General features: G+C 30.8%; 1 protein-coding gene and 1 pseudogene across 1 annotated transcript; both read left to right on the top strand.

Annotated features, from left to right (window-relative positions):
- The first annotated feature begins 197 nt into the window (after window positions 1-197).
- On the top strand, window positions 198-1,595 carry LOC145121630 (uncharacterized). Its single transcript, XM_079057348.1, has 4 exons — window positions 198-255; window positions 297-726; window positions 1,156-1,372; window positions 1,470-1,595. The coding sequence occupies exons 1-4, from the start codon at window positions 198-200 to the stop codon at window positions 1,593-1,595; spliced, it is 831 nt and encodes a 276-aa protein (XP_078913474.1).
- Window positions 1,596-3,949: 2,354 nt separating this feature from the next.
- Window positions 3,950-6,033, top strand: LOC145121629 (uncharacterized; annotated as a pseudogene).
- The last annotated feature ends 6,788 nt before the right edge of the window (window positions 6,034-12,821 follow it).

Raw genomic sequence — 12,821 nt, 5'->3', positions numbered from 1 at the left:
TGAACCATGCACAAGTTACAAATCAAATATAAGAGATGATGTAAGAAGAGCGTATTTGCTTCAAGGACCTTGTCAAATGAGGGTACATAAGAATAAAGCATATTTTTTATATTGTTATATGTGTAGAGATCTCATGAATCAAAGATGAGGGAGAGATGCATTTGTTTCCCAAGGTTTTGATACTTGGAATAAAAAAGATGCATTTCGAACTCATGTGGGTGGTGTTTATAGTTTTCACAACAAAGCAAAAGAAAGGTATGAATTTTTAATGAGAGAAAAATAAGTTATTAATGTAGTCTTGAGGAGGCAAACCGGAGCGGAGGACCATAAATATAAAGCTCGATTACGTGTTTCTATTATTGTTGTTAGACTTTTATTGAAAACCGATTTACCATTTCGTAGTCATGACGAGTCGGTTAACTCAGAAAATAGAGGGTTTTACATTGAAGTGTTAAAAGCCATTCGAGAGACTAGTGAAGATATTTTCAACAATACTTTAGAAAATGCTCCTAAAAACAATCAATCGATTTCCCCTAAAATTCAAAAAGAACCCGTGCAATGTTTTGCACAAGAAGTACTTTTGAGTATTCGCGAAGAGATTGGTCAAAATGTATTTGCTTTATTGGTTGATGAATGTAGTGATGTTTCAGAAAAGGAACAAATGGCTATTGTTTTGCAATATGTCGATAGTCTTGGCTTTGTGAAGGAAAGATTGATTGGACTTACGCACGTGAATGATACATCCTCTTTGACACTAAAAAACGCCATAAATTAATTACTTATAAGTAATAAGTTGAGTTTTAGTCAGGTAATTTATTCTTTACTTTTTTATTATTCCAATTTAATTTAATTCGCTTTATGTGTTATATATATATATATATATATATATATATATATATATATAGATAGAGAGAGAGAGAGAATTTTTTTAACAGATAAGAGGACATGGTTACGATGGGGCTAGAAATATGCGAGGGAAATTCAATGGTTTGAAAGCTTTGATATTATAAGAGAATGACATAGATTTTTATGTACATTGCTTTGCACACCAACTTCAATTAATGGTTGTGGTTGTAGCAAAGAAGCATGATGATCTTAGTGACTTTTTTGAGCAAATTTCATTGGTGGTTAATGTTGTTTGTGCCTCGTGTAAAGAAAAGACTTACTACGAGAACAAGCAAGAGAAAGTGTGCAAAAAGGCTTTTGTAGTGGTGAACTTGAAACCGGAAGAGGGTTAAATCAAGAAACTACACTTGTTCGAGCGGGAGAAACAAGATGGGGTTCACATTTCAACACACTCACAAGTTTGATGAAGTTGTTTGCGGATGTTCTTGTAGTTTTAGATTTTGAGAAAGAGAATGGATGGTCATTGGCAAACCGTCAACACGCATCCGAAATCTTAGCATATTTTAAATCATATGAGTTTGTGTTTTACTTACATATGATGTATGACATTTTACGCCTCACAGGTTGGCGATGACTTTTTGAACGACGCATTGTTTTGTAATGTTGAGACCGAAGCACTTGCGAAAGTTGAAAATGAAAAAGTAATGGACCAGTTTCAAAAGATGTACGCACGAAGAGGACAATTTTAAATTGTAATAGATCGTTGTTATATTATGTTTGACCAGAAAAAAAAATTGTATTAGACGTAATGAATCATTTTTATGTTTTATATTATGTTTGACCGGAAAAAAAAATTGTGTAACCCCTAGTATTAATTACTGCGTCCGCCCTTGTTAGAAACATACGGTCCCAAGTGACACACATATTGATCACTCCCTAAAGCGAATAACCCAAAACCAGATAAAAAAGGGGCCTTTTGAAGTGATAATACAGAGGAATACCTTCATCAACATAACCAAGTTGCTCCATCATGTCGTCTATGTCATGAACTGAAAATGTATCAATGTCTAATAAGTCCACGTAATCTTGTTTTCCTTTGATGTACTTTCTTCCAGGGAACTTCATAAACTCACCACCATGGTGCAACAAAATAGAGAAAATTGTTGGATGTCCTGCTGTAAAAGGAAAAAAAAATTGAAATTATTTTCCAAGAATCATTCAGTACATTCAAAATTATCATGAAATCTTGTTAATGCTTACCATATCGACGACCAACATCGATTTCTGCCATTGTTGCACGTGTATGCCAAGAAACCATGTCGACGGTGTCCGATTGCAGGCGATGATGTTAGGGTTTTCGTCGAAAATGTAGAATTGAGTGTGTGTGTGTGTGTGTGTGTGCGTGTGTGTGTGTGGGGGGGGGGAGGGGGTTGTTTGAAAAATGATCGCTGCTGCCTTCTTTCTTTAATGATTACTCTTCTAAAATGGCGTATACCCTCTCTCAAAAGGAAAAGACAATATTACCCCTGTGTGCCTTGCACGTGCTGTGTTTTAAGAGAAGCTTTTAACATCTGTTAGACTGATGGACTAAACGTGTAACAAGTTTCAGGACTGTCCTAATGTAAAAATAGAGTTAGGGACTAGGCATGCAAGTTACCCCAAACCATAGGGACCATCCGTGTAATTTACTCTTACATAAAAATAAAAACTCTTAAAACCTATTTTAAATATCTTCTTATTTAAAATAAAAGTTTTCAACAGTATTTCAAAACAAAGTTTTTTTCTTACATTTTTTCTAAAAAAAAAAGAACATATTCAGTAACATACGCTGTTGAAATCACTGATGTCTGTTTTAATACAACTGTTTTGCATAGCTGCATAGCACTAATGTTGTTGAGAGAATTTAGGGTTTGGGAATCCTATACCCTCTATTCCAATTTTACTTGCCTTGATTTTGTCAATTCTTGTCACTGTCTCTACACCTCCGTGACTACTAGTAATAAGTGTCAGATTTAACCACTTTAGGCGGCTCTCTCTTTTATTATATTCAAAAATAAACAAACTTTGATATCATATAGTTTGCAAAATATATAAACTAGCAAATAAAATAGATGCATATAAAATTATTACAAACTTATAATAGTATATTAACGATGTTGTATGAAAAGGATATGGAAGCTAGTCACATAATATGAAAGTGTACAGCTAGATAAAAGGTGCTCATATAAAAAACCAAAACGATATACGGAATCAGCTAAATCAAAATTTATTTTTAATAATAGTTGACAAGTTTCTCTATATATCTAATATTATATAACAAAAAAAAAGACATGTGAGATATTGTTTTAGTTATCAAGACCGGTCCGTTGACTTTGAAAGCGTTGCGCGGAAATTTAAAATGAACCCCTTAATTTCGGATTAGCAACAGATAAGGACATATAGTGACAAATTACTGACCTAATTACAACGGATTAGTGATGCATTAGCGATGGAACCCGATGGAATAAAATTCCAGACATAATGACAATATAGGCTTTGTACAGTTGCACACTCTACATGTACTCGGGGCTTCCCTGCCGTTAATGAACCATAGCAACATGCATTTTGTATTTAAAATACCATATCATTACATATATCATTACATTACAGATGTGCTTCATTACTAATTATTACTTAAACGTTCATTCAAAAAAATCATTGCTTTGAGTCACTTTGAACATCACAAAGTTATTTGCATGGTATGTAATTTATGTACTGCTCGAGCATATAAAAAAACATTATGTATTCTTCAAAATTCGTAAGCAATGTGATATTCTAATATTCTATATATTGTTCGTAAAAATAGAATTATTGGCTTAGAATTATTGTAAAATATGTTAAAATTATTGGCTTAAAATATTAGAATATTACAAATATTTCATTAAAAAAAGTGGTGTCACGGTCTCACAAAATTAGGTCGTCTCACATGAACATATATATATATATATATATATATATATATATATATATATATATATATATATATATATATGTGTGTGTGTGTGTGTGTGTGTGTGTGTGACGGTTCACTTGAGATGCTTAATCATAGACTGAGTAATCATAAATGATTATGATAGTTAGTGGCAGAAAAGAAGGTGTTGACAGAGGTGGTTGTGGTATAAGTGACGGAGGTAACAGTGGTGGGGTCAGCTGGTGTCAGAGGTGGTGGTAGTGGTGTGGCGGTGGCGGTTGTGGTGGTGGGGATGGTGGCGGTGGAGAAAGGAATGGGCGGCGCTATATAATCATTTATGATTATAACAGGCTTGCCGTGCCGGTATTTCGGAGTGTTAGAGTGGTAGATGTGAAAATTTTGGTTGTGGTTGGATCTCAATATCTCTATATTATTTTTAATCTCAACGGAACCTACCACTCTCTCTCTCTCTCTCTCTCTCTCTCTTTATGTATATATATATATATATATATATATATATATATATATATATATATATATATATATATATATATAACCTACCTCTCTCTCTCTCTCTCTCTCTTTATATATATATATATATATATATATATATATATATATATATATATATATATATATATATATATATATATATATATATATATATATATATATAGGTTCAAATGTTTCTAGCAACTATTGTGTGCATGAATGCATCAATAGGAATTTAGGAATAATTAAATAATTAAAAATTGTAATAAAGGTAATTATGTAAATTTAGCATGATAATTAAAATATAATCCCTTAATTTATGAAAATTACCATAAAAATCTGTTTGACCAACTATTTAACCCTAGTCTCTCATATCATACGTATTCTATTTCTGCCTCCTCCCATTTTCTTATTACCGCGTCTGATCAAAAGAGGTAGTCAAACCTCTTGTTGCAAATCTGTTTCCCCATTCCGTTGATTAAGAAGATGTTATTCTCGGCGGCTCCATCTCCAATCGAAGCTAGCTTCTATCTTCAATCAAAGACCTGTATCGATTGGGAATCTTGTTGCTAGGTTAGCCGTTAATTTCTGATTCCAATTTAGTTCAATCGACCACACTAAACACCAACTCAGCCGCCGATCAAGAATCACAAGTCCCGGTTGTTGTTAAAGATAACTTGGTAGCCATTGATGGTGAAGGAGATGATGGAGAAAAGAGCTTCATGAGCTTTTGTTGCCTAACGTCAATGATCTCCTCCTCTCTCCTCCTTCTGCAATTGAATTCAATTTCGTCACTTACTTCGCTCCTAGTATGGAATTTCACCAAACAGTGCCTTTAATTTCATTAATTTGATTCACGGTTTGTTCTCCTTCCGCCCTAGAAGTAACAACCTATGATTCTACAGAGTATAATCTAGTTTTATTTTAATATTCGAATTCAAGAGAAACTTTTTGATACATATAATTATTACTATTAAATTTGAAGTTAAAAGTTAGCTAATTTAATCTGAATGCTCAAATGTGTGTATCAAATTTGTAGTTTTTTACTATAAAATGTCAAATATAGGTCAAGTTACTATTAGTATTATCCTTTTTCTAACATTGTTTTGGTTACATTCTTGTGTTTTGATAGATTTTATAAAGTCGGAGCATGATCAATATATATATATATATATATATATATATATATATATATATATATATATATATATATATATCGCCATGCAAATGGGTATGAATCTTCAAAATAGATGATAATATTTGAATTATTGATTCAGAAACTACAACCAACTGAAAGTTGTTTATACTTTATAACATTGACAGTGTCCCTTTCTTGTTTTCTGAATAAAGGTTATGTGTTATTGGATTAGCTTCTGGTCATGTCGCCTTTAAGGATGATGGAGGAGTCACTTCTGTGTATTTCAATGTTGGAAAATCCAACAAAAGTGAGATCAAGGTCACAGGGAAGCGCAAAAGGGTGCATCCGTCATTCAACCTTTTCTTAATCCTTTTTTCTAGATAAGATTTTTTTAAATCTACTATTTTGGTTTCTTTTTTGCAGAATGCACAACATTTCGAGTCCAATACAACCTTATGTAAAGTATGCACCAACAATGGTTTCTTTTGTTCGTTGGGTTTATTCTTGATAATACAAATTCTTTTAGAATATTCAAAACAATTCTGCAAGAATAGTTTATTCTGTAAGAATATTATTGTTGTATTCAGATAGAATTGTAGTTAATTAGTTATATGTTTAATGTGCAGTTGTTACAAGTGTATCACTTCAAAAGATTTGACAATGCATTTATGGCTTGAAGAATGGCTTGAAGACCTGATGGGGAAGGCTCCTTGTATAAAATCATTCTCATGCAATACAATTCTAACAGAATGCCAATCTCACAAAATGTCAATCTCATAGAATGCTAGCATATTTTGAAGTGGCTTAGAGGTCAAACATACAATAACATCTAGAAGCGAAACAAGAAAGTGAATGAGGATTCTTTCAAGAATTCTGATATTTTTTTTGCAAAAGATTTCAAGAATGAATGTAGTTTATGTTCATAGTTGTATTCTTTAAGAATGAATGTAATTACTTATTCTAAACTATTAAACTTCGTCTTATACAAAATTTGTATTCATTAAAAATTATTGGTCTTGATAATATGTGTTTATAATATTATGTTCATAGTTGCATACCATTCTGACAGAATTACAGAATATCATTCTAACAAAATTACATTCTGATAGAATAAAATCGGTTTATGTTTACAAATTACGTTTCAATTGAATTAATTTGAAAAAAGTTCAGATTTTTTGTTAGGCGTGTCAAACCCAACAAATAATAGGGGTACAACAGACTCCAAATACACTGCTTTAATGCACTAAAAAGGTAGTACAAGACAGGCAGGGTCGAACCACAGAGACATGGGATAAAAGTCTATACCTCTTTGCGCAAGGTACTTTGGTCACAAAGGGGGATTTTTTGCAAAAGCCAAATAATGAAAATAACAATCAACTTTGAAACATGCAGAAAATGAAATAGATTTGTAAACAAGTTGTAAAACTGCTTCCAGTTCTAGTTCTCAATGTTGTCATTTAACCTGATTATGACTTGATGTAATTTGTGATTACTATTCTAAGTTGGTACTGAAAGATATTAACACGCTCTAATACCTCTTGCTTGCCAAATTATCTAACCAAAATACGCTCTTTGACTAGACCTAGCTTTACTAATTCAACCTAAACACGCTCTTAGATTGTATTGAAAAACTGCATTAAGTTTTGTACAAGCTTCCCAACAATGTTCATTTCTTCTCATACGCTCGGAAGCGTGAAAACATGTGATAAATGTTCTACAATAAGAAAACCTATTGTTTGTTACCAGCCATTAACTTATAGAACGATTAGGTGCCCTAAAAGTTAATTAACTACACAACAATTCAATTCATGAAAGTGGCCAATCAAACACAAATCAAATTTAAGGATTCTAGTTTAAACAAGAACATAATCACTAAAATAGAATCACAAATCAAACATCAAATCATATGCTTCAAGTCAAGCAATCAACATGTTTTGAACGAGAACTAGAAACTAGGGTTTCTTAGCCACACATGGCTAGAACAAGATCACAAGAATAAAAGATGGAAATAATGTGCAATTACAACTTACAAATACTAGAAATAATGTTTCCAAATGCTAAACGATCAAATCCTTACAAAAAAAACCTTCGAAATTCCCTCTCCAATAGTGCTCTGGTATGTTGTATGTGTGTAAAAATGACCCTCATCCCGTAATATGAAAGATAGGAAAAACTACCAAAAGTTGGTTTTTGGGTCGAACACGGCCCATGTCGAAATAGACTAAACTGACACGGGTCGTGTTCAGCAGTCAACACGGCCCATGTTGATTTGCACTAAAATGACACGGCCCGTGTTCAACATGGTCAACAGCTTCGTTTTCTGGTCAACACGGCTCGTGCTCCTTTTGCAGTGTAAAACCAACACGCCCCGTGTACCCCTCTGACTCCGAATCCAAACTTCATTTTTCCAACTTTTCCTTTCTTCGCCCGATCATCCCGAAATCTTCACCAATACTTCTCGTCACCTCCCAAAGTGCGTTCTAACCTCCGGTTTACCTGAAAAGAACATGAAAGCGGGCAAATAAGGTTGTTCTAGAGACTAACATGAATATGATGAAATGCAAGAAAAATGAAGAACAACTATGCTAAATAGATGCATAAAATGGGACTAAAAGGTGTGCAAAAAGGTGCACAAAATGCACCTAACATTTTTTTAAATCAAAATCATTAATTATCTCATAAATCTCGATTTTTCCTTTTTTAAATTTGTCTCAATTGACTAAAATGCCCTTATGCTGAAATTTGGGTGATTATATGGTACATGTTACCCTATTTTACTATCATAGACCCTTAGATCATGACCTTTGATTCTATTCCATCCGATAGTCCAGATATGTGCAGTCTGGCACACAATAGTTAGTAGAAACAAAATAACCTAAGCCTATATATATATATATATATATATATATATATATATATATATATATATATATATATATATATATATAGCGTCGTCCGTTCCTTTCTCCTCCGCCACATCCTCACCACCACAACCGCCACCGCCACCACCACTACAACCACCTCTAACACTAGTTGTCATTTATGATTACTCAGTCTGTGAATAGACATATATGTATAATCATCTATGATTAATCATACCCTGCTGCTGCCGATACCCTGGAGCGTTAGAGTGGTAAATGAGAAATATGTGGCTGAGGTTGAATCTCAAGATCTCTATTTTTTTTAATATCAAGTGAACCGTCTCATATATATATATATATATATATATATATATATATATATATATATATATATATATATATATATATATATATATATATATATATTTAGGGAGTGGTTCAAATGAGAACCCAAAAAGATTAAGAACTCTAATAACCCCATTTTATAGTTATCAAACATGTGAATGCTTAATAAACATATAAAAATCCTAATTTTTTAGTGCTTTTTCATAAAAAAATGGAAAATTCAGAATTTTTACAATTTAGTATTTTCATTCATAATTTATTACTATATATATAATATAAATTATATAATTTAATACAGTCTATTTACAATTGAATTCACAAAATTCACAATTTAGTACAATCCATTTTACAATAATTCAAAATTTCAAAGGAGTTAAATAAAGTTTATCATCACCACCCACTACAATACGCTGCCATCAATCCCATGTGTCACCATTGCAACCATCATTCCTTCAAAATCATATCTTTATGTATATAAAATCATATATTCACTGATTAAATACTTTATTCACAGTTTAATAAAATATTAATTCATTTATTTAGAGTTAATGTAAAACAATTATAAAACTACTACATTCTTACATATTTATACAATACAGAAAATTAATATATTTACAAGAAAATTAATACAAAATTCAAACATAAATAATTCATATTTTAAGACAAAATTTATAAAAAATTCACAGCTTAATATAATTCACAATTTCACACAGTTAGTTTAAAACTTAATACAGTTAGTTTCCAACTTAATACAGTGAATTCACAATTTAATACAGTCGATTCACAACTTAATACAGTGAATTCACAATTTAATATACAAAATTCACCGTTTAATATAATAATTTCACAATTTAAATTGTGTATTATACACAAATTAATATAGTAAATTCACAGTTTAATTTTGTCTATTCACAATTTAATTTAGTCTATTTACAATTTTTTTACGACTAACAACACCATAGAGGATAGAAGTAAAACCCTACAGTATTATTTGAACATTTAATTCATTCGTACGCAATTTAACATAAAAATTATATAAAAATCACAATTTAATATATCAAATTCACATTTTAATTCAGTCTATTTATAGTTTAATTCACAAAATTCACAACTTAATGTAGTATATTCACATCTAATTCAATATATTCACAATTTAATACATATTTTATCAAATATGAAGCTCTTACCATGCTACAATAATCATATATAGATTAAAAAAAATCATGGTTTAGTATACTATTTTGTTTATATTTCACAATTTAAAAAATTAGTTCACACTCAATCATAACTTAAAAGATTATTTTAGACATGCATTCACAACTTAACAGACTAGTTCAAATACTCATTCATAGTATTCACAGCTTAAAACATAGATCTTTTCATTGACATATTTCATCAAACACCTTGTGTGCATGTTGTTTTTAGAAATTAGTTTTAAAATATCAAAAAGAAAGAGAGCAAAGAAGGGAGGCAACAACAGAAGATGAGTTCTTATTAAAAAATAACCAGATCTTACCATAAAACATCATAAGATGGTGGAACCACCACCAGCCACCAAAGAAGACGAGTTTTTGTTATTTCTTGATAAATCTGACCACAAAAAACTTTTTTGGCTTCAGATTTGCTCCGGTGTAGTCGATTTCCGGATCTGAGCTTGTAATAGTATAGATCATCATGCAAGTAGATCTGAAACAATGTGAAGGCGGTGTTTGGAGGAGAAAATGACGGCTGTGGTGAAGCATAAGCGGAAGGATAAGGAGTTGACAGCTGGTGGAACAAATCTGATACCTGGAGGTGTTTGTGGTGGTGTTTGTGGCGGAGCAGATGCTAGAGGAGTAAAATGAGGTCGCGAAAATCACAGATCAAGAAGATCTAATGCAACGATGGTTGGAAAATCACAAATCTGGAATATCTAATGCAATGGAGATCATAGATCTGTACCAGAGCTCTCAGATCTGAACGTCGGTGGTAGCAGAAATCATAGATCTGAACCGAAGATTGCAGATCTGGAGGACGGAATGTCAGATCTGGACGGCAGAATGTTGGATCTGGTGGTTGACGATGAGCAGCGCCGATTATGTAAGGTTCTGGAGGTGACGATCAGAGGTTGTTTGTAGCGGCACTACTATTCAGTCAGAGAAGTCATCAGAAAGAGAAGACTACGAAGGTGGTAGTTAGCGGATGACGTCAAGCTCCAGATCCGAGAGCTTGGAGATGGTGCTGGTGAGTTTGGTCAGCGATCTGAGGTGGTGGTAGAGCTGCAACATTTGAGGGAGGCGACGATTCTAGATGGTTGCGGTGATGTGTGGCGGAGGTAGGTGGTGGCAGTCGGTGGTAGAGGTGGTGTTGAAGTTTATGTTTCTTGAAGATTCATGAGAGTTTTGAAAAAGTTTGAGAGAGTTTGAAAGTTTTTTTGAAGTTTGAGTGTATCAGATCTGATGTTTAATGGGTGTAATGTTATGAATGTATTTGACAAAAATACCCTTAATGAAATGGTTCTTAGGGGTTCTTAATCTTTTTTGGTTCTCATTTGAACCTTTACCTATATATATATATATATATATATATATATATATATATATATATATATATATATATATATATATATATATATATATATATATATATATATATATATATATATATGCTAGATGTTAACCCGCGCAAAGCGACAGCGATAAATAGTTTTTTGGTGAATAGTTTTTTATACTGGAATAATTATTAGGTTTTATTATTAGTTATTATGTAATAATAAATTAACATTTTTCTAATAAAATATTTATGTTTATACCTTATATTTATATTGTGTGTTTATACTATTGATGTAAATTAATTAATATTTGTGTCTAGTTTAAGATATGTAAATAAATTTATATACATGAATTTAATAGTTTAGAATTTTCATTTTCTCCAAATTGAATTTATTAATTACTTTCCTTAATTCAAATATTTTAAAATTTTGCAAGTATTAATGATCTATTTATGCATAATTGATTTGTACATAAAGCTTTGTAACTTATGCCTCTTAAAATTCAAGATATGACTAATATGTTTTATAATATAGTATAAGATATATATATATATATATATATATATATATATATATATATATATATATATATATATATATAGATATATATATATATATAGAAATAGGTTCATGCGAAAACATAAATACCTTGCGAAAATGTGAAAACAGATTTTATCTTATAAAAATCAAACACATGTACTATGAAAAAATAAATTTATTAGCAATAAATTAATGATAGTACGTTTACATTGGATGATGTTATGGTAATATAGATTTAAAGATGATTTTAATAATTTTTTTTCACGTGCTTAATCATTTTTAAATTCATGTTTTCATAATAAAAATGTTAAAAATCATACTTTGCTAATATGAAACAATTTCTCATCTATCATCGATTATCATCATGTATTTCAAAGTTTGGATGAATTATTTTCCAAAATATAATGTTGAGGTGACACAATATCATAGGTTTTTCTTGTTTTCTTGTTTTCGCAAATTATTTGTATTTTCGGATGAACCTTCCCCTATATATATATATATATATATATATATATATATATATATATATATGATTTCTTTTCTATTTTTTTCTGTCTAACAATATCAAAAGACATATATATATATATATATATATATATATATATATATATATATATATATATATATATATATATATATATATATATATATATATATATATATATATATATATATATATATATATATCATGTATAGATTAATTATACAGATTATGAGAATGAGATAGCATCACAGACATGTGAAATTTTATCCCAGACATGAAGACGAAATGGTAAACACGGTATCAGTACAAGTTACAAGTAATAAAAAAATAAACGATCTTTATGTCAAATACTTATAAAATATATTTATTACTCTGAGATATCACGAAATCTTGCACACGATTAGTTCCGCAGTTCCCAATTCATGTTTGATTGACATAATTTGATATAATTATTTTGGTTATTTAAAAATAGACAAAACTTCAAAAATGGTCATTATGGTTTTCGAAAATATCAAGTTTAGTCCCTAAGTTCAAAAAACCTCACAGATGGTCCCTATGGTTTCAAAACTTTTAACAAATGGTCCTTTTCGCTAACTCCGTTAGCTTTTGGCCGTTAAGTGAAGGGCAATTCCATC

Source organism: Lactuca virosa, chromosome 6, assembly GCF_052849685.1.
Source record: "Lactuca virosa cultivar CGN04683 chromosome 6, Lactuca_virosa_CGN04683_v6, whole genome shotgun sequence".
NCBI classification, from domain to species: domain Eukaryota; kingdom Viridiplantae; phylum Streptophyta; class Magnoliopsida; order Asterales; family Asteraceae; genus Lactuca; species Lactuca virosa.
The sequence above is the reverse complement of the archived record's forward strand: the minus strand, read 5'-3'. Positions and strand labels throughout refer to the sequence as shown.